The sequence below is a fragment of the Emydura macquarii genome, unplaced genomic scaffold (genome assembly GCF_026122565.2).
Source record: "Emydura macquarii macquarii isolate MOO-44397 ecotype Brisbane River unplaced genomic scaffold, CSIRO-AGI_Emac_v2 contig_561, whole genome shotgun sequence".
NCBI lineage: Eukaryota > Metazoa > Chordata > Testudines > Chelidae > Emydura > Emydura macquarii.
Window position 1 is genome coordinate 11,329,355 of NW_027130698.1, and position 23,058 is coordinate 11,352,412.

The 23,058-nt window shown below is 41.5% G+C and overlaps 1 protein-coding gene and 1 long non-coding RNA gene across 4 annotated transcripts in view; one reads left to right on the plus strand and one right to left on the minus strand.

The window, feature by feature from the left end:
• LOC137147780 (polycystin-1-like protein 2) overlaps positions 1-21,851 on the minus strand; it is a 62,664-nt gene extending 40,813 nt beyond the window's left edge. The window contains exons 1-10 of the mRNA XM_067540140.1: positions 21,455-21,851; positions 18,936-19,097; positions 14,219-14,404; positions 12,639-12,749; positions 10,254-10,401; positions 7,650-7,879; positions 6,028-6,432; positions 2,811-2,906; positions 1,477-1,520; positions 197-314 (exon numbers count right to left, since the gene is read on the minus strand). Coding sequence (XP_067396241.1) covers positions 197-314; positions 1,477-1,520; positions 2,811-2,906; positions 6,028-6,432; positions 7,650-7,879; positions 10,254-10,401; positions 12,639-12,749; positions 14,219-14,404; positions 18,936-19,097; positions 21,455-21,851 — 1,897 coding nt within the window. The remainder of the gene's footprint in view (positions 1-196; positions 315-1,476; positions 1,521-2,810; positions 2,907-6,027; positions 6,433-7,649; positions 7,880-10,253; positions 10,402-12,638; positions 12,750-14,218; positions 14,405-18,935; positions 19,098-21,454) is intronic.
• LOC137147782 (uncharacterized) lies at positions 11,500-20,129 on the plus strand. Of its 3 annotated transcripts, none has more exons than XR_010918345.1 (3): positions 11,500-12,040; positions 12,650-12,845; positions 19,896-20,129. It is a non-coding gene; the product is annotated as an uncharacterized lncRNA (long non-coding RNA). The 3 variants fall into 3 exon arrangements; XR_010918344.1 differs by lacking the exon at positions 19,896-20,129 and adding an exon at positions 15,132-16,582; XR_010918343.1 differs by lacking the exon at positions 19,896-20,129 and adding an exon at positions 15,135-16,582.
• Positions 21,852-23,058: the final 1,207 nt, after the last annotated feature.

The following is a 23,058-nucleotide window of genomic DNA, read 5'->3' on the forward strand; positions in this document are numbered from 1 at the left end:
TTACCTGCTTATTAAAACCAGACCCATGAGGGGTGACGTTTTGACTATACAATGAGTATGTAGCTTTTGTTTAAAGCCAGGTGGGGTCTAGACCATCTTACAGTCAGACCGGCTCAGCATATCTAGGATGACGGTGAATTTACCATTAGGCAGCTAGCTAATGGTAGGAAAAAATCAAAACATGCACTGCACATACCACATGACCACGTGAAGGTAGAATTATCATTGTCATCTGGCCAGTCAAGTGTAACTGTTGTGAAAGGATTCACATGGCGACTAGGTTTAATGTATATTTTATTTTTCCTTTTGTCATCCTAAACAAGAAGTGAAATTACCAATTAGAGCAGCAATATGCGTGAACAGATGTCTAACATTTCATTATTTTATATTAAATAAGAAAAAGGAATTTTCAGTGTGCTATTAGCAAAGAGATACAGGACTAAAAATATTGGTCCCCAATCTGGCAGGTTACTCCACACAGGACCTTAGCTTAAATAATGGTATGTCCATGGTCACACAGAAAGTCTATAGAAGATGTGAGACTAAAACCCAGGTGTCGCAATTTCCTAGTCCTGTGCTTTTAACCACCAGATTCCTCTTACAATAGATCACGTGAATAATGATGTGGTTTTTCTTTTTCTCAGAGTCCTCACACAATGGCTCTAGCCATAAAGACGAGTAATGTCTGCTGTTCTTCTGACATAGTTCTATCTATTTTGGGTGGAGTTTGTTTTTAAGGGATACTGTTGTCTTGAAAGTCACATCCGTGTGAAATTCTGTACCTGCTATAGTTACAAATAACCCATAAGATTATTACACAGGAAAGATGATAAAACCATTATTTTAATCAATTTTTACAGTTTGTTTAAGGTTGTGGATTTGACAGCACTTAGGGTATCATCAATTTCATCATTTACTCTCAGTAGACTGTTAACTTTTCCTTTGCTGAAAAGACCCTTACAAATATCAACAGGGGAGCAGAAAAAACTTTAGAAACAATGTAAAAAGGCATTAAAAATAAATTTGGGACATTTTATTTAAAGGATACCTTCTCAGAAGATGATTTTGTTTTTAACTTAGTCAACTTTTAAAAAACTATTAGAGGGATTTCAGTCCAAGCAGCATTGGTTACTGGGAGAAATTAGTTTTCTCGTCTGTTTATTTGTATTGGCAGACTTTTACTATGAACTTTAGAACAGATCTAAAGACTATATTTGCCTCAAAAATACAAAGAGTGGATTCTAAGATAATCTAAAATTCTGGGTAACAATGCCTCAGATTTATAGAGCCCAGTCATGTGATATGCTAAGCACCCTCAACCCCTTTTGAAATCAACAGGAGTTGAGGGTGCTCAGCAGCATGAAAAATCAGGTCCATTACTCTGTGTGTTGTGAATCGTCTTCATGCAGTACTTTAACAACCAAGAGCTATTTCTCAGCATTTCCACTTAAGGTTATACCTTTGAACGATACTCACATTTGTCTTTTGGATGTTTGCTTTGGATTTGTTCTGAGAAGAATCTGTTCAATATAAAGAAGATAACAATGTTTTACTGACATTCATGAGGCTGCCAGACAGCAGTGACTGAGCCTTATGACTTAAGTAAATCATGCAATCTGTCTGAAAGTCAGGAATCAAACTGCCAGGTTATGATAAGCAGACACCCTGGGCAAAATAATAACAACGAGCAACTAATATATTATCAAGTGGATGATTCTGATTCTCCTCTCACACTGGGGTAAATCAGGAGTAAATTCATTGAAGATGACGGAGTTAAACTGGTGCAAGTGAAATAAAAATTAGAACTTTATTTGTATTATGGTGCCTAGGAGCCCTAATCAAGAATCAGGAGCCCATCGTGCTAGGTGCAAACACTGAATAAAAAGACCGTTCCTGCCCTAAATAGCTTACAGTCTAATTAGGAGTGCAAAGACAATTTGAGAAAGAGCAGTGGAAATTAAGGACTCAGTAATAGTATTAATTCGTAGGATCAAATGTATTGCTGTCTTTACATTATTAGGAATGTAGCTGTGACTCGAGCTATCTAGGAGCATGTTATTTGTTGACAGCAGTTCATGTTATTGTTGAGATCCAGGTATTACACAACATCTGCAGATACATCTGTAGCTAATTCTTTTTAGCACAAATAGGACATGTGCAATGTGTAACCTTGGGTGGAGAGATGCAAACTGGGACCACTTCAAAGCCAGTGTAGCTCTTTTCATTAGACAGAAGTAATAAGAAGCTACTGGCCTTTTTTTTAAAAAAAAAAAGATTTTTTTAAAATCCAGAATGTTATAGATTCTTGTATCTCTCCCTTTATTATTAAAGTTAATTGAGTGCTGGTAAGAGATGGAAAATGGGCAGCTCTTGTAAGTCCATCTTCTCATATAGGGTCTGATCCTGCTCTATTGAAGTCAGTGGCGAAACTTCAGTGGTGCAACTGGGGCTCTGCAGTGACAGAATGAACAATGCCGGCTTCCCTGTGTTGCTCAGCCAACATGCATCCTCCCTCATGTAAAGGGACACCTGTAGTGGGAGAGGAGCAGGTGTTCCTTCTCCATGCCCAGTCAGTCCTTTGCCTCTCTACTGAGATTAGCAGTGAGAGAGTCAATGAGTGTAGATGTAGGTTCTGGTTTCTTCTCACTTTCCTCAGAGTGTCCAAGAGGATTATCAGCACTGGTTTTGGAGGGAAGCAATTATTAGAGTCTTATGTGCAGACCATGCAAATGCTCAGTGCAGTGAACTGATTTATTGTAAAGGGTCACAGAACACGATTACAAACAGCAGTGTTAGGTAAGCATTATTACCTTTGAGAGAATTGTTGGCCAATACGGTGATGCTCCCAATCTCCACGCTCAAGTTTGAGAAGGCATTCATAGCTAGCACCTTGACCACAAACGTACCTATGAAGGACAAGTTGCCAAAGATAGAGCATTAGCAACAGCAGTGCACTACACCTACATGTTTGAGTCATAAAAACCGGCTTTGTGTTCCAGGCTTTAACAAAAACATCCTCTTCTTCCTTTGTAAATTAATAGGCTTGCTGAACTTATCATTAGTGTAAGGTTTAGGCAAAGGAAGTGGATCTCCAAGAAATGTTTTGTCCTTGCATCTGAACTTTTTAACCCTTCAGCCACTCTCAGCCTAGAACTCAAAACGCTGTGCATTGCCATCTGGCTCTGATACCACCATAGAACATCAGTGATTAGTTAATATTGTAGTTTTGTGGCATTCAGCCATCTGAGTGCTGCTGGCTTGTTTGGAAAATCTCCCTCTCAATTCTACCTTCTAGTAAGCACAGGAGGGGAAGAAGATGAGAAAAACACTGAACACTGCCTCATGACCAGCCGCTGCCAACGGAAACACCCTATAATGTGTGAGGCTGGTGGAATATTAGAGGGGAAATTTAAAATTTTAACCCACTGCCACCAAATTCACCCTTTGGGCTTTTCTACATGGAGAAACAGCAGTGCAACACAGTGCACGTCCGAACTTTTAGTGTGTGATAGCTGGGTCCACATGGCTAGTTAGTGCGCGGCAGGCTAGTGTGCAGGGCTAAGGGCAGTCTCCCTGATCCTAAGTATAAAAGGTGGCAGATTTCTTCCTTCCATGCCCTTCTTGCTTCCTTTGATGAATAATAGGCACAAGGTGAGGAAAAGTGATGAACAAGTTTATTCATAACCCTAACAAAACCTGCATATTGAAGGTTAAAGTAAGGTAGGGAAGGGGAAGGCTGAGCTCCCCCATCTTCCTTGCTTGGTGCTGCCAAAAGCATAAAGACACCTCTCCACTTCTTTACTGGCTGTGGTGAGAACTCCCAGTCCTGTGTCAATCTCACTTATCTTTAACCAGTCTTAAAGGTCAAGTATGTACCTAAAAGGCAGGGGAAGTTAGAGCTCTACACAGCAATAAACACAAGGAAGAACACTTTGTGATGTAAATTCAGGAAAAGAGCACCCCAGTTAATATTATTAAAAAGTGATCACTGTTTCTGATCTGCCCTAAGACTCAATTGAAACCTTACTTTCAGTATCTTCGCAGAGACTCATTTACTGCTTTAATTCCTTTGGGGAGAATACAACAGTGTTGCCAACTTGCATGATGTATCCTCACGATATTTGGGGTTGTCTTAATGCCCCAGCTTCTGGAGTCACATGATTACATTAGACTCTCAGCTTTCCTTTTAAAAAAACCAAATCCTTAAGTTCCCTGTCGTCTTGGATGCAGAGAAAAGTTTAAAAACATGACCACTAAAGGCAAATAAAAAGAATCCAACAAAGAACCAAGGAATGCATTCTGCCTTGAGTGCTGGGGACTGTAGTATATGACCTATTGAGGTCCCTTCCAGTCCTACGCTTCTATGATTCGATGAACATTTATTATTTTTAAAATCTCATAATTTTAAGCCAATATCATTATTTTTTTTGTGTGCCTGACTTGATTTTTAACACTTGAGGTGGCAATACTGGGAATAAACTACATCTTTAATATAGGTTATGTAGGGATTATTTTGATCATTGAGCTCTTGGAATTTTACAAGAATTACTATTATTGACCAATGAATTTCAGGCAGATAAGCTCCAGAGGAAAGGACCCTTTTTCTTCTGTCCCTCTTCTGAGTCTCCAACTGCAGTTGAACTTGTATCAATTCTAGACCCAGAAAACAGCTCAGCACCTACTATCCCATGATATTGTCAACAAGCCTCAGAACAATGTAACCTGCCTGTTTCCAAACTGAACTGCCTTGGATTCCAAACACCACCAGGAGATAGGGCTCTGTAATAGCCTGCCCCTGGGTATGTCAGCAGTGGGAATTGATCATGGGACCTCTGAGTCTACAAGCATGAGTCTCACCTGCCTGTGCTATATGACAAAACCTGTGACTTTATTTGCCAAAGCTGTGGCAGGTTCATCAGCCTCTACATGTGGCCCAGCCACCACTAGAGGGGGAGAGAGCACCACCGTGGGCTGTGGGTTACGCTTGCAGCTTTTCACAATTCCCCAGGAGGGTGACAGAATAGCTGGCGTCAGAGCCAACAATCCAGTGTGATTGCCAGTCCAAGACTATCCACATCAGAGCAACTCCATCCGGACAATGTGGCTTCTGCCTCCAGTCTTACTCTGAGTCTGTTAGGACTGTCCCACCCACCAGTGAAATATGCTTGCAGAGCGTGTGCCCTTCAGTTGCTTTAGAACTGTTGTGGTGGCCCTCTCTTCAGATTCCACGGCACCAGGCAGAACACTTTCCCCACATTGTCTTACATCAAGATTTTGAAAGCTGTACTACCACTATCAAGGTACCGGTGTGCAATGTCTGGCAATGCCAAAAGCCCAGCTCTGATCATTGCCAATTAGTGTACTGTACACTAACGCTCCTGGGCAGAAATAGCTGCTAAGTGACGGATCTTGTATCTATTAGAAAAATAAAAGACTGAAGGCCCAGTTCCCAACTTTGTTAACCAAGTTTGCGTTGACCTGACACCAGTAAAATCATGGGAGTCACACAGGTATAGAACTGGCCCTGAGCCTTTGGGCTGCACAAAAATAATTGCTTGCATTAAAGTAGTGAAAACAGAAAATATGTAATGGCACAGCTGGCAAGTGGTTCCAAGCTGCATTACAGGCGGCACAACAAGCTGCAAGGTCCACCCTTCTTACAGACACACAACACACCTATTGTCACACTGAGACTTAACAGTAACGATTGATTTGCCTTATTCAAGAATTACAAAGAAATATTAAAGGAGAGAAAAAATACAGTATCTGCTATGTGGCCTACAGAGCTATGAAACTGTGTGATGCTCTTGTTTTCTGTATAGTATGCCTTTCTATCTGTCTGAACTCTGTCTGTGTGCACAGACAGCAGCTATTTTGTTCTCAGAGTTGCTGCAGCCTGTTGCAAAGGAGATACGGACACTGCTCTCTTGTATTGAGATTTAACTTTTGTTCTTGCTTGCTTTCCTTAATCTAAAGTAAAAAAATATTCAGGCTCTTTGTGTCTGGGAATAAAGTAGCATGCTATACCTTCAGAATGAACAGGAATACTGTATAGTCTAGGTTGTCCTTTAGGACTGCCTTTCTGGTGAGAGTAAGTTTCATTAGACCCGACCATCTCAAACTTCAGCTTATCTGGTTCACCATGAGCCACGGAGACATTTATCTCCAGGTCTTTTCCCATTTCCAATGTGTGGGAGGCTAATGTAGCCTGAAGACCAGATATAGGTTCAATTAAATGAACAGCAATGCTTTCAGAAATCTCAGATGTTGTTGTGTTGCTGGTTGCCAGAATTTCCAGTTGATGTACCCCAGGGCCAATCAGCTGCTGAGAGGTGCTATCAAGTGTCAGATTGTGAGGGACAATTCCTTCCTTTGCACTGGATTCAATCAGAGTCGTGTTATCACCTGTTACGGTGTAGGTCACTCCACTACCTGAAAAGAAAGATTTCAGAACTTGGTCAGAGATCATCCAACTCTACCTGCTCCATGCTGCATTCATGTACGTATATGACCGACCCAGGCAACTATTGCAACAATGTTCTGCAAACATTCATCTGAATTTTTACATTAATTCACTTCAGCTGTTTTTTGTGCCCTTTTTGTGTTTGCTTTTTAAGAATATTCTAACAAATGAAGGCAGGAACGTCAATAGAAACAACAAAATTCAAGCAAATAATATTGAATTTTGAACTCTTAATCACAAGCATGCAGACCAGAAGCCTTATTCTAAGCGTTCTGATCACCCAGTGAAGGACTAGAGACATGCCATGGGGCATGATCCTACAAGGTACTGAACACTTTGGTCCTGATTCAGCAAAGCACTTAAGCACACACTTAACTTTAAGGCTGTGAATATTCCTGTTGACTTCAATGGGACTTGTGCTTAAAAGTTAAATATATGCTTAAGTGCCTTGCTGGATTGGAGCCAGAGTGTCTAGTCCTGGGAGGATCAAGCACTATGTGTCTAATCAAAACAGCATGAATATCGATTATTGAAAATGTGCAACACAAGCTGCAGACCAAGAACCATCTGTAGAAATGATTCAGTAACTTTTCAATAAGAAATACATTTTAGGAAAATCACAGTCTGTTTGTGAGAAATTCATCTAATAAATTATTTGTAGTGAATTATTCACCCAGCTCTAAGATATAATTATCATCCTTTGTGGTTATCTAGCAGCTTTCACTAAGTTTCTCAGAACACTTTACAAATATGGATTAATCCTAACCTCCATTTGAGGTAGGTAAATACTGCGATATTCTTTTTGCAGATGGGCAGTTGAGGCACAGTCAGGGTATGTGAGTTGCACAGGGTCACATAATGCGTCTATACAGAACCAGAAACCAAGGAGTGTGACTCCCTGTTCCTCCATTCTAGCTACTAAACACGGTGCCAATAAGAACAGGGTGTATTCTTTAGGCCTCTGTGCTCCTTGTTTGCCAGACGTACCCAGAAGTGAAAAGGGTTTGTGCTCACATCTGAATTGTTGCAGAAGCTATAACACTGACACAGGGATGGGTTGAAAGTCAGTTTGAGAAAGTTAATGTTTCGTGAAAGCTTTCATTTAAAGAAATAAAAATTTGCTTAGTGGAGATTCTGCCTTACCCGCTGAATCTGCCACTTCACCATGCAAAATTATTAGTCTCACCTCCATTAAGTTCAACTTGGATCCATAACGCCTCCCCGTACAGAGTTCTGCAGTGAGAACTGTTGCCTGATTCGTACTTGCTGTGGCACCCAATAATGCTGAGCTGATCCATCTTATCCTGAACGGTCACCAGTTTTTGTGCTGTGACGTGCCATTCACTGGTTGTGCATTCCACGAAGACAGTAAACTCTCCAGGAGAGGTATATCGGTGTGTCACGTTGCTGGATAAGCTTCAAATGCAAAGGGGACAGCCAACTGTCATGGAAGGTTGCACTGAGAGGTTTGTGGCTGTATGATCTGAAAGCAGTGGCCACCATTCCTGAATCAGGGTACTAAGGGAGATTGTTATCTCCTGCAACCAGACTGATTCCTATTTTGCTTGCTCATTATTTCAGGGTTAAGTTTGTCTCCCTGTCCCAGCTAATATGTTATAACAGGGTATGCCAAGGTTAGTCACGGTAAATTTCTTCCCTCTCAATTTTTCTTCCCCATTTTACTTACTACTTAATGTCAGTGGGAGCTGAGGACACTCAGCATCTTGCAAGATCTCTCCATTGCAGGCCTGCTCTATGCTTGTGTCAGGGATTGCAGGTCTCGAAACCCAGTCCACAGACACCAGTAAGTTCCAATGTGCCACCCAGTGACCTGCTAACAGTCACCAGAACTAGAAGTTGAACTCCAGAGTCCAACAGAGGACTCCAGTCCTGGGATCTGATTGATGGAATGCTGGGGGTCCTGATTGGTTCCTTGCTTCTATTTAAACCAGGAACGGGAAGTTGAAATTGTCTTTGCAACTGAGTCTTCCCTCCACCCCCCAATCCAACCCCCCTGCTTAGGACTGCTTCCCTTGTGCTACCTGCTTCTACTGTCCGACTCTGATCTCCTGGTAACCTGACCCTGCCAGCCTCCTAACACCTGACTCTCAGTCTGCCCTCTGGTATACCTCAGACTCAAATCTCCTGGTATCTGACTCAACCGGCCTCCCAGCTCCTGCTCCAACCACTAGGTCAGACAGCCCATGTCCTGTTCGTGACAGTTTGGATTTGTTGGCAAAAATATCTCCTCATTGTTGCACAGGTGTAGCTCTATTAGTGGTATCAATGGTAGGTGCACTACTACGGAAAAGGCTTCTGCAGCCACTGGTGTTTGTAACCACGCAGGGGAGACACTTCAAAGCACCTAAGGAGTTTAGGATCACAAGTCCCAATTGCTTCCCTTTGGGGCTTCTGAAAATCTCTCCCCATGCTGTCTAACCCTCAGAGCTCACAGCAGAATGAGCAGGTGAGATAAACCACGGAATGCACATACATGCACAAAACAAATATCCCTGCAATCACTATTTATGAACTATTTATTTATTATGGTACCACTTAGCAAGCCCAATCAAAGGTCAGGGCAATATTACATTAGGCATTGTAGAGACATGAAATAAAGACCTTATCTTGGCTATGAAAAAAGTTGAGTTTAGCTAGGGCTTAGCTAACATAGGTTACCTAAATGGGTTAGTTAAGCACGATCTCAGCTCGACCACTTTTTTTCTGAGACAGTCCTTGCCCTAGAGTGCTCGCAGTCTAGCTGTCAAACAGGACACAAGTGGTGGCTGAAACAGGTTAATGGGGGATTGAGGGAATGAGGTAACAATAAAAGGAGTTAACCATAAAAACAGAAATCTCCCTTTACTGCTAACAAATGTATTCCACTTGCTAAGACATGGTCAAGCTAAAAATAATACCGCAGGGTTTTGGTTTTTTTTATAAAGCTCTTTAGCAGTATCATTAATAGCACCTTAAGACATTAACACTGAAAGAATGTTTAACAGCCACTTTACTTCTTGCCCTTTCTGCTCTTTATTTTTTCATTTAGTTCATCTTGGATTATGTAAATGGATGAGTTTTTAGGCTGATTCACTTGCTGGCTTTCCCTGCACTAGAACAATGCATACAAATGTGATTTTTAGATACTGCAGAGAAATATTTGATTGTTAAAAGAAAAAGTTCATGGATTCCAAAGCCAGAAGGAATTACTGTGATCATCTAGTCTGACCAACAGGCACCTGTATAACACAGGCCATAGAACTTCCTCAAAATAATTCCTAGAGGATATCTTTTAGAAAAACATCCAATCTGGATTTTAAAAGTGTCAGTGATGAAGAATCCAAGTTTTCATGGAATTAGGAAAAAAAAACCCAAACAAAGTCATTGAATCATTTTCAATAATATCAGAGATGGAAAAATATTCTTGAAAAGAAAAGAAACAAAAGGTTAGACTTGCAACTCCCTGGCAGTTTCTCCTTAGAAGGGCAGCAGGTTTGTCGGTAATTTTGTGTGTACGGTTTAAAGTCCACTAGAAATAAAAGGAAGTCACTCACACTGAGCAGATGAAAGATTGTGGCTGGCATCTTGACAGGAGAATAGACATTGATTGGTTTAACAATTTCAAAGCAAGTTACAGCAAAATCCACCCATCTTGTCCCCATGCCCTGTCACTGCATTGTTTGCAGCTTCTCGTTTTAAGAGACTTGAAAAAACAAGAGACCTCCAAAGCACCTAAAACTAAAAAATCCCTAAACTGTCTGCAAAATCATGTATAAAAGTTTCATCTTACGTTAGAGGATAATAGGGATCAATAGTATGTCCATCTCCAGTGCTAATTATACAGGAGAGGTTGCCAGAATAGGGAGAGAGCAGCCACTTCAGAGAGACTGTAATATTTTCAAAGATAAAGCACGTATCTGTCACGGTCAGCTGCAAACCTGTAAAACATAATGCACAGAGCACAGCATCGTCACCTGCCTATGTTCATTGCAAAATTATTTGCTTTCATGTATTAGTGGCATCTGGCCTTAGTTGAAGCAGAGTTGCTCGATATTGCTGCCTCATTAAGATAGCTAGGGGAATTAACATGAATTATTAAGTTGATTTTTCCCTGATTTTGCTTTTCATGATTCTTGTTGAAACATAATTATACTGTTGAGTGTTTTGTACATGCTTGAGCTTCCTATTCATATATATTTATTCAATGCACTATACAGCTGTCATCTGATGCCACCTTTCTTGTTAAGCACATTCTTCTTAATGCAATTATCTACAGTTAGCTTTTGCCAGATTGTGCTCCACTGTCCCAGACTTGCCTTCCTTGAGAATATGGAGCTGAAGGAAGAAAAAATTGGGGGACTGCAAAGCTCAGAACATTAGTAATAGGCTATAGATTCACCGGTCCTACTCCCGTCCTGTTCAGCAGTTATGATCTGAGGGCTGGTTGGTGGTCTCATTTCAGTTCCGAGGGGACAAGTGTCTATGTCACACTAATCGGTAACTTCTTAGCAGAGAGACCAAGAATTGAATGGGCCATGGAAATTAGAATGGCCCTTGTTTGTCACAGCTGAGCCACTTTGTTGAGGCAGTTTTGAGGATACTTGCGCTATTTACCACCTGACCTATACCTATTCTCTGTGTAAGCCCTGTGGCCTGAAGCCTCTGAGGGAAGGGAGGTAACTGAGTGAGCTCTCTGATGGTATCTGCTGGAGAGCACGGGGAGTTGACTGAGTGAGACAGTACCTCATTTAAATATCAACTGTGTTTTCTGTTGTCGTCTCCTGGAAAGCAACAGGCGGTATCTCATTTACATATTCACTGCAGGGACACTGGGATATAATTTTACTAAGTTTTGTACTTGGGACCCATATTTTTTAGATTACCCTGTTGGGAACCTAGCTGGGCAAAGGGTTCCCTGTTGGGAACCTAGCCTGCTATGACCGGGTATGAGGTCACCCTGATGAAAGTGATGTTTGCTGAGGTGGGGTAAGAGGCCCTGGACAGAGCCAGAGAGAAAGGGTAGAGTGCATGTTACTGGGAGTATCTTTCTGGGAATAGGGATTTTGATGGGTTCGTAACACCATTGGTCCCCTTGTGTCTAGAAGAGCTGAGCTAAGAGCTGTAATTGCTTTAGGTAAGCAGAGGTTCCAGCTGTCTAGCTAGTGGCAAGTGGAGGTCAGAGCCCAGCTGCAGTTCTGGTCACGTGAGCAGCAGGAAGAGCCCAGCAGCAGTTGGATTCAACCGCAGGTCACAGCTTCGCTTGCAATAGGAGAACACCAGAGTGAAGCAGTTGTGTACACTACAGCAGGAGCAAAGGAATTCATAGCAATGGTCTGTGTCAGCCTAGTGACTCGGGTGAGACCTCCCTATACTAGCTGCTGAAATCAATATAGCTCGAGAGCTGCCTATGAAACAGAAACCCTGACTGTCCTGGACTCTTGGAACCACAGACTGTGAGTGAAGAAGTTCGGGACCCACAAAATGAGAGTGGGAGGCAGAACAAACTGCAGCAGCCATTCAGGGTCCTATTGTTTGGGACTGCGACTTATGCATCCTGAGATAAAACGGTGGTGGAAGGTATTGAATTGCAAATATTTGTCCTAGTTCAATCTGGCCTTTCCCTTTTCTCTACCCCATCACCCCAATAACATTTGCTTGTTTAAATCTCTGTGCTTGGGAGTGGGTACAGATTTGCCTAGCAAAGGCCTCAGAGTGGTTATAGGTTCCCAGATTACTAGGTGGGGACTCAAAAATTAAGGAATTGTAGAAAATCCTCTAAAATGAAGAAGGGTCACGTGTGGATACATTAAAATCTCTACTACTAATACGCCAGCATCTTTCACAAGCACTGCGTTCACTCACCCACATATAATAAAACTATAAAAGAAAGAAAACAGCTGTATTTAAAGTTGGGCCTGAACTGGAGTAGCACATCTGGAATCCCTCGGATTTGGGGGAAATTCAGATCTGGACCTGAACTTCTCCACTTGGGGCTTTCTCTATATGACGGGTCCCAAGCTAAATGCTGGATCTGGGGAATTTCAGATCCACATCTGATATTCTTGGTTCTAACCCATCTCTAACTTCTAAAGCTATTTTAAGGTGATATGTCAACAGTCACAATGTTAAAACATTGTACAGTGTGGGTACTAGTGGCTACAATTCTACTACTTACCTTCCATGCAGTGATACTGAACAGACAAGTAGTTCCCCAATGTTGGACAAGGCTCTCCAAAGAAAGTTCCATCTGCTGCTACCTGGCATGCTTGGAGTCCATGACACTGGCCTGGAAGGCATCACAGACTGGCATCACGGACTATCACACTGGCATCAGATATATTAAAGTACCAAACTTTAAATTTCACCACAACTCAAAGAAAAGGTGGGTATTGAAGTTTAAAAAAGGGCATTTTCATGCCATCAATTTCTGAGCAAATTCCCTTTTTACTATAACTTTATTATGTAACTACCTGGCGGCTTTTCACAAACACTGAAGTGCTTAACAAACATACAACAAAGTGAAGAAGGATAGAACCAGTTTTGATTTTTATCTGGCCCAGAATCTCAGCAGCAGCCCAACATTTAGAATTGGCAACTAGTAAAGATATAGCTGTAAGGACCAACAAGAGACTGACTGGAGATTCTGTCTAATACGTGGTCAGAAACTTGTTTATACAGATAAAATGTCAATCTAGAGAGAAGAACTTTAAACACCAGAGACAGAACCTTACACTCATGTTGTGATGGTGGTGAAATGAAACAACCAAAGTCATTTCTGAAATGGAAAAATGGGGAAAAAGAGGATGGGAAACAGATTATCAGACAAGCTGAATGATATTTGGATCAGCCATTCTTTGGATGGAGACCAGCAAAAAAACTACTACAATTACAAAAGTCCGAGCTGGAAAAAACTAGGATGTGCATGGAATTTGTGGTTGTGTCAGTCAAAGTAGAACCCAATTTTTATGTGTTTAGTAGATGAAGTTGACATTACAACTAAATAAGATGGAAAGATAAACATAAGGATGAAACAATTAATTAGAGTAAATAATTTTGTGCAGGTTCCATGCCAGATAGACAAGAGAAATGTGGCCAGAAATTGACTTTAATGGTATTTGTGCAAAGGGAATAATGGTAGAATAAAGTCCCAACTGAATAGAAAACTTTATAGCATAAAATCTGGTGGTTATATACCAGCCTTTTTTACCTGTGTGTGCTTTTCTTCCAGTGAGGTTTCACTTCAACCATCACAGTGCACAGCTGAATAATAATAACACCTAGGTCCTGTATAGTGCTTTTTCATTAGTAGAACACAAAGTGCTTCACAATCTGTAATGTATTTGTCCTCACAACACCGCTGTGAGACAGAAAAGTAGTTATCCCCACTTTACAGGTGGTAAACTGAGGCACAGAGAGGTTAAGTGACTTGCCCATGGTCACACAGGAAGTCTCTGGCAGAACAGGAATGTGAACCCGGATCCTCTAAGTTCTAGGTTAGTGGACAATGTGCTATATAGGAGAAGGTAGCTAGAATCAACCTTGTGTATATGCAATTTTTATTTGCCGATAACGGGCCAAATTCTGTTGTCAGTGACACTAATGTAAACTCAACTCTGTTTTTTCACTGGTGTCACTGAGAGCAGAATTTGATTCATGACCAGCCACTGAAATAAACCAGGGTAAGTTCTTTTAGGTACCACACACTGTAGTGCTTTCTGTGACAAACTCTGACAAACCCTGCAATGAGATATTTACCTGCTACTTCATCCTTGACACTGATCCAGCTACAATCCTCCTCCATGTCAATCTGGAGAGGAGTCTCCAATACACAATAGTGAGGGGTCTTCCGCCCATAAAAACTGTCACCAATTTGAATGACTTCTCCTGATCCACATTGCACGGTGGCATTGAAGTTATCACAAGCAATGCTCTGGCCAGATTCTGATGGAAAGGAAAAGCCGATGTCATTTCAGATAAGAATATATGAAGCAGGCTCTGCCCTATTCTCATCACCTGCCATAGAGACTAGGAACAGCTTCTCCTCTACCAGGGGTTATCCTGCCTAGGAAATGAGACTCCAAGGTGTGATTCCTGAAAGCTGGGACTCAACTAGATTTACTTTGAATTTTTTTCTGGATTTTAAAATGTTGACATAATTATAACATTAAAAAGAAAATGAGGAGTGGTATTCAGAAGGAATTTTCATGGAAAATTCTCCATTTCATGTCTTCATTTTTGAACAACTACAGAACTGGTTGGAATGTTTAAGAATTGTGAATTTCTGGAAAAAATGGGGAAATTGTCTGGGGAAGAAAACTGCACGCACCCCTTTTTGATCAGCTGGAGCTCTAGTCTCAACTGTTAGACTGCTAGCTCCTCAATGCCTGATAGAATGAGCAAAAAGCTGTATTTGAGGAATGAAGGAAGTGCTGGGTGGAAGGCTCAGCTAACGAGTTTAATAACAATAACAAGTTTAAATGACACTGGGATAAAAAACCAAAAGGCAAAGTTGGCTGAAACATTTCATCAACATTTTTAATGGAAAAAATGCCTTTTGTTTTGGGTTCATTTTGTTGAAATGTCTGGATTTTTTGACAAAAAGCGTAAACCAAAAATTTTCATTTTTTTTTTGTTTTTCCCTTTCTCTCCCTTTTTTCTTGTCACCCAGTAGAACAACAACAACAACAACAACTAAAGAAAAAGAAGAAGAAAAGGGGGAAAATAAGAAGAAAGGGGGGAGGGAGGGCAGCGGCAAAGAACAAAACCCAACTTTTTTTAGATTTCGAAAACCAAGGAAAGAACGTTCTTAAAGACTTCATTTCTTTAAAAAAATAAAAGTGAATTAAAATATGAAAAACTTTGGAAAAAAATTTTCTTCAAAACTTTTTCATGGAAAATTTTTGACCAGCAATAGTTAAAGGTTTTAGGCTACTTGTAAAATCAGAAACAGCCCATAGGTAATGTGTGATATGCATTAGGCTCAGGAAGCGACCCATGGAAAAAACCTACTTATTGGATATGGGGCCTGCCTTCAGCCTATTCATGGAAGCACCCCTTACTCACATGAGAAGTCCCATTGACTTCAGTGGGACTGTATGGGTGAGTGAGCATAGCAAGATCATTCCCCTAAACGCACACATCTCATCTTTGAGGGGCCAGATGATAATTGTCCAGGATTCTCCCAGTGACCTGAACTGACTTAAAAAAGAAGATGTCGAAAACCCTTGATGTCACTTAAGGGTATTACCGAAGAACATTGCTTCAATTGACCCAGATTTAAGTACATCATTCTCCAATTGCTATGGTGACTGTTCCTCTTGAATGCCTTGATTAGCAGTGCCAGTGTGTGCACAGTGTGGTAATTGTGTGCTATCCTTATTTAATGGCTAAATCTAAGCCTAGCTGTATCTATAGCAACATGACCAAGTCACAGATTATAGCTGTCTAAATAAGCTTGTAACATAATTTGCTGTTAAATTCTAATTGGGGATATTATCTAGTGCATTTTTTTTTTGTTCTTTTCCTCCCACAAAGAAGGTTGTCATTATAGCTGTTCCCTCAGCAAATTTTGCATGGCATTTATACTTTACAAAATTAGGATTAATTGATTAACACTACCCATTTAAAACCTGTTTAGAAATGTGTATTTCTACTATAGTATAGTGCTAAGGTGTAGCATGAATCTAACAGTGAAATGTAAAGAATAAATTCCACAAGGTCTATGAAGCTCTAACTACAAATAGAGAAGCATGAAAAATTTTAGGAATAAGAACTACAGAAGGGGAGAACGCATAGTTATAAGTCTGTCTGTCCATCTATCTGTACTTTTATACTGCACTTACCAATTTTGTATCTGAGCACCTAGTCACAGGATCACTTTCACTAGATTGTCAGACCGTAAAGACATACACTTAAAACGATAATACTTCACTTTTATACCCCTCATCTGAGGATTCCAAGCATATTAGAAATAGTATTCAACCTTCACAATCGCCCTCTGAGGGTGGTGGTGAATACTGCTAGTCCCATTTTGCACATGGGCAAATCGACGCACAGTGAGGTTATGTGAGCTGCTAAAGATCATACAGGGCTCAAGCCAACCCCCAGTGAAGCCAACAAAAAGACTGCCATTGACTTCTGTGGATGTTGGATCAGACTCATCGCATGGAGAGCTGGTACAAGAACCTAGGAGTTCTCTCTCCTAGTCCTCTGCTCTAACTATTAGTGAAGTTTATTTGTGTGTCGGTGGATAGGGGCTGGACATATTGAAAACAAGTTAGTGTTTGGATCAATCTCTGAAATGATTGTTTGATGCGAGGAGTTTCTAGGCTTCATTTCTGGGCTAATGAAAGAAATAATGTAATGGAAAACATTGTTATTAATCAGTTTTCAGTCCTTAATATTGCTCATTAAAGGCCTGCTCCAAACCCCGTTGCAATGAAATCAATGGAAAGAGTCCCTTTGACTTTAAAGGGCTTTGGATTAGGTCCTATGGTAACGAACACTGACTTCCTTCCAAAGAGAGAGGTGATAACTTTGGTTGTAAAGAAAAATTCCCTTTTTAATTTTACCCTATCAAGTACTGTACTTGATAGTGGAGCATGGCAGGAGCATTGCTAGAGCTTGTAGCAACTGGATTCAGATACTATGTTTAAGTCAACCTGCAGCCAGACTCTCATACATAAGAGCTGCCATGCTGGGTCAGACCCTCTTGTCTAATATCCTATCTTCGACAGTGGCTCGTACCAGAGCTTCTGGGGGAGCGTACTGAACAGGGCACTTGTGGAGTGATCTACTCCTATTTTCCATTCCCAGCTTCTGGCAGTCAGAAGTTTAGGGTCGCCCTAAGCATAGGGTTACATTCCTGACCATCTTGGCTATTAGCCATTGGTGGACCTATCCTTCATGAACATATCCCATTCTTTTTAAAATCCAGTTATGCTTTTGGCCATCACAACATTCTATGGCAATGAGTTCCACAGGTTAGTTATGTGTTGTGTGAAGAAGTACTTCCTCTTGTTTGTATTAAACCTGCTGCCTATTAATTTCCTGGGGTGACCCCACATTTTTGTATTGTGGGAAAAAAGTTAATAACACTTCTCTATTCCTTTTCTCCACACCACTTATGATTTTATAGGCCTGTGTCATAATCCCCTCCTTAAGTCATCTCTTTTATTCAGATGAATAGTCCAAATCTATTTAGTCTCTCCTAGTATGGAAGCTGTTCCATAATCTCGATCATCTTTGCTGCCTTCTCTGAACTTTTGCCAGTTCCATTAAATCCTTTGGAGATAGGGCAACAAGAACTGGACACAGTATTGAAAGTGTGATACACCATGGATTTATATAGTGGCATTCTGATATTTTCTGTCTTATTTTCTATCCTATTCCTAATACTTCTTAACATTCTGTTACCCTTTTTGACTTCTGCTGTGCACTGAGCAGAAGTATTCAGAGAACTATCCACAGTGACTTCATGATCTCTTTCTTGGGTGCTAACAGCTAATTTAGAACCCATCATTATATGTGAAGTTGGGATTATTTTTTCCAGTATGCCTTACTTTGCATTTATCAACACTGAATTTTATCTTCCATTGTGTTGCCCAGTCACCCAGTTTTGTGAGATCTCCCTGTAACTCCTCAAAGTCTGCTTTGAGTAATACTTAGATGCCCTAACATACTCGTGACCTTAGCTCTAGTTTACACAAATGAGCAGCTTAAAATGCCTCCCTCGCATGAAACCGATGAGAAGCACAAATTCTCCTTATATGTGGGTGTCTATGTTGGATGAAATAGAAGAGTCAGCACTCCCTTCCCTGGCTGCTTGATCCAAACCAGGATTTACCTACGTGATAAGATTAGGCACCACAGGCTGCATTTGTTTTATCTAGTGCTAGAAAGCCAGAGGGAGCAGATCCAATCACTCTCCTTACCTTAGGGGAAATTTCGGGCTGCACAGCAGATGTGGTTTGAGAGAAGACGAGAGGAACATGCTCAGATAATGATGTCTAGTTATTTCTATGGTCCTAGCAATTCAGAGTCCGAACTAACCAGTCACTTGTTGCGTAGTGAGTGAATTCAGTGGCCTTTCAACTCTGGAAACCTGCTACTAGTCTTGGCTTTGAGCACAGGTGGAAATGATCTGGATGGTTTCATCCTGGCCCCTCGTTGAGATTAAGATCCATATCATACAACCACCACTTCCTGTGTCGTGATAGGAATCTGAACCATCGGGGTGATGAGCACCCACGGCTCCCATTGGCTCCGGAGCTCAGCCCCTCGCTGGATCATATCCTGTGTCAGCAGATAGGCAAAGGGAACAGCTGCCTGGGTTTTATGGGTTTTTGTTATTTTTTTAAAATAAGCATGATATTTATTTACTGCATGATGATTTTTAACAAATCCTGGGTGATTTAAACATTGCCTGAAATGCAGCATGCTCAGTTCTAGCACCATCTGCTGTGCATCTTACCAAATTCACAAATGAAGTCGAACTCCTGACTGCAGTTTTCTGTCATGCCCCATTCGTAGCCAGCATTCTTCAGGATGTACCCACAATTGGCTAAGAGAGATGGCTCATCCTCATGCCAGTTGCTGTAGCTTATATTTGAAGTGTCCAACCAAATAATTGATCCTGTGAACAAAGCAAACCACACTGAAAACTGTCTGTAACTATCACTTGGAGTTTGCCAGCTCCTGGAACTCTGGACTGAGCCTGTAAGGAGGTCCTATCCTGTGGACTATCAGAGGCCCTTGACATCATTTCTCAGCATGCGTGGAGTCTGGAGTGGGGACAGAACAGACTAGAAACTCTTGCTAAGGTCAATAGGAAGCTGATATGGTCAAGCAGTTTGCTGGGCCAGTGCTGAGCCGGGGTTGCTCAGCTGTGCTGGCAGCGGACGGCCTGACTTGGAGATGTAAAGGCATGTTTCGTTTCAGTTTGGAGTTTGGGAGCAGCTCAGAGAGGAGCAGAACAGTTCAGGGTCAGTCTCTGATTAACTCCCCCTTCCCACAAAGGGAGTCTTTGAACTGCTGTGGGATCTAGCACGAGTCAGGCAGTTGCGGCCCTGCAGAGACCAGTGTTGAGCGGCAGAGACCCAATTCAGTTACCGAGAGCCAGCCCGGCCGAGTAGGGTGAGCACTCATCCCTTATTTTAAGGGACTGTCCCTTATTTCATTGATTTGCCCCTTAGGATGACCCCAGTCCCTGATTTTAAGATGTATTGATATGTATTGAGACTGATAATAAGTACCAGTTTAAACATTAAATTGACGATTATGATAATTGCATTATATACTTGAGGGCAATAGAAATATACACTTGGGAGAAAAATCCATGATATGCTAAGGGAAATGGTGTTTCCCTAAAACATCCCTGAAAATAAAGTATTGTGCCTTATTTTTCTTGTTATTTTCCCTTATTTCCATCCAGCAAAGGTGGTCACTCTACAGCCGAGCCCTCCACAGGACGTCAGCCCAGGGAACCAGGAGGGGACCTTGCTCCAGCCAGAGGTGAAGACGCTGTAAGAGGAGCTTATTTTTATTTAAGACAGCCAACATGCACAGCGCTGCAGCACACGTCTCCAGACTCCCCTCAGCATACCATCTGCCTGGGGAGGTGCCAGGGAGGGAGTTGCAAATTGGGAAGAGTTGGGAGGTGAGAAATTTGGTGATGTTTTAGTACTTAATAATTAACCCTAATGCTTTCCTTCCCCAGATCCTAATTTCCTGCTCTCAGTAAAGTTCCCCTCTGTTATTGTGTTGTTTTGGGATTTATCTTTTCTCTGCTGGGGTCTGTATTGATGTACTTTGTTGTTTCCTGTGTACTGGGTTTTATACTCCTTCCCAGCAGTGGTAGCTTATTCAGCTTCCCAAGGGACAGCACCCTTTGTATCTCAGCACAAGGAGGAACTCACCATGGGGGAGGCACCATACATTACAAAAAAGAATCCAGGACCCAACCCATATGAGGAGAGGGGAAAAGCCACTCTAAATAGTAAGCATCGAGGAAGAAGCTAGAGCCACACCTTGTGGGAGAGAGACGTGAGCTACCCGTATATTTTCAATAATAAGCACAGCTATAAGGTCCAATCCTGCAGTCCTGATTTAGACACATCTCGCACTGAAGCCAAAGGCAGTTTTGTCTGAGTAACCCTGCAATCCTTTGATAAAGGATATGAGATGAGTTAAGCAGTAGGCAAGCAGGATATTACCAGCATAACATTCCTTTAGCTTTTGGGACAGTCGATTTTAAATACTGTTACTGTCCCCAGTATACAGATGGGAAAATTAAAGGCGAGAGAGATAAAATGACTTTACTCCAGGTCATACAGAAAATCAGTAACAGAGCTATGAATCAAACCCAGATTTCCTCGCTCCTAGTTTCCTGCCCGAGCCATTAAATTAAGTCCTGTCTTGTGCTTGAGATGGTCTATATAAGTGTGGATATGTATGGGTATTTAAAATGGGCTATCAACTTGAAGACGACCTCAGTAAGGTCTTCAGGATAGTGTCCATATAACAATAGTTATTATATTGCAGTAGCATATAATGGCCCCAACCAAGATCAGGGCCCCACTGGGCTACTCACTATACAAATACCTGGTAAGAGACAGTCTCTGCCCCATGGAGTTTACAGTCTAAATACACAAGGCAGGCAAAGAGTGGGAGGGCAACAAGAAATGCAAAGAGGTGAAGTGACTTGTCTAAGGTCACACATCAGGTCACTGGCAGAGCTGGGAATAGAACCCAGGTTCCCTAACTCCTGGCCCAGAGGATCTTGACGCCTCTCATAATAGAAGAAGAAGCTCTGTAAAACTCTGGTATAAGCCTATCGACGGCCTGTGATGATGCTAGAATAAAAGAATAACATCAGCAGAATCTTGGTGGGGGGGGGGGGGAGGTCCTTGCATTACTACAGTGATGTAGTAGCTCTTTCAAGTTGCAGCCTAACTTAAAAGAAGATGCTATTTCTCTTTCGAGATCACTTACCTTCTGTAGTTTCATTCAGAAGGGAACTTGAAGTCAGTCCTATCCACCATTCTCTGTCCTCGGAGATATGTTTCTGCAAAAACTGTTGGGTTTCCTCATTTTCAATAAAAACGAGGTGCCCCCCTCCTCTCTCGCACCAGCTCTGGGCACTCGTGAAAGTGCGCTGGAGCCTCACAAACTCATAGCATGAAAGGTTGAAAGCCACCTGGTACTTTGAACAAGGTATCCCTTCCTCAAGAGCAATTTCCTCCACAGCTGAACAGAAAACGAGAGAGAAGAGAACTGTGATTAGAAGCCACATTCTTAGCTCAGCTGTTGGAGCCCTCCATAGCACTGGTGTTATGCACCACATCATCACGCTTTTTGTCCCTCTCTCTTCAAAGGCTTGGGATGTCATCCTGCAATGCCATCAATCTTTCTTTTTCCTCCTTGCTGTTTGTCACATAATACCAGCAGTAGCATGTGGAACAGATTGCTCCTAACAAATAAAGGTTATTGCGTCTGGGAATACATGCAGTAAGTGCTGATGGTAAGTCACTGCTATGGGAGATATGAGGACCATTGTGTAAACATCCCATTCCAAATCAAGTCAGTTTGCATAGTGGTCATTAGACTTTTCACCTCGTCCATGAGTGGAAAAGATAAAGTTGATATATGTTGCCATTGGGCATATGGTACGCTAAGATAACGCCTTCCTCTCAAAGGATTCATTGTGCTGAACATTTGCGGTTGAGTACTTTACAAGAACAAAAAGAGCTGTAATCAGTAGGAATGAATGAAGAATGAGAAACATCAGAATTTAGGAAGACAGGGAATTATTGAGATGGGAAAGAACCACGCTGCTCATCTAGATTCTTCTAATTGTACTGAGTTTCTCTTATTATCAATAATATAGATGTTATTTCGGATTTTGGATGCTAGTGTAAGATATATATATATATATATATATAATTATCATAAGATATTGACTCTGCTCTTGTTTTAACACACAGCCAGGTGACATTCAGCTATTCCAGTTAAGTTTCGCTTTGAGATTTTTGGTGCATTCAATTCAAAACAACCCCAGTGAATTCCATATCTGAGAAAGAACAAAAGAAAAAACGAAAGAAAGAACGAAAGAAAGAAAGAAAGAAAATGCTTGCATGATCCCCTGTGAAGCTAAACAGAGCTCCACTATTTATACTCTCATTGCTACCTGTAACTTTAAGAAAAAGTAGATGAGGGACTCAATGTTAAAACAAACTTGTTTTTCAAATTAAAATATTGCCTTGGTTATCAGAAAGTCTTGGGGCCTTAAATTGGCATTCATAAGCCTGCAGCTCTGACACCCTAATAAGAGGTTGTGGAACGGCCTTTAGGAAGATAGACAGCAGTTTTTATGAGATAAAATGCATACATGCTTTTGTGCTTGCATATAAAGAATGTCTTCCGGGTTTCCCAGAGTATGCTGGCTGTGCAGGCACAATGGGTTTAAAACTCTTTACCCTAGAGCAGGGGTGTCAAACATCCAGCCCGCGGGCCGGATACGGCCTGCTAATCTTTTTAGTCTGGCCTCTGGCCACCGTGACATCTCGCAGCGTTGTACTCTCTGGCGGCATCGTGCG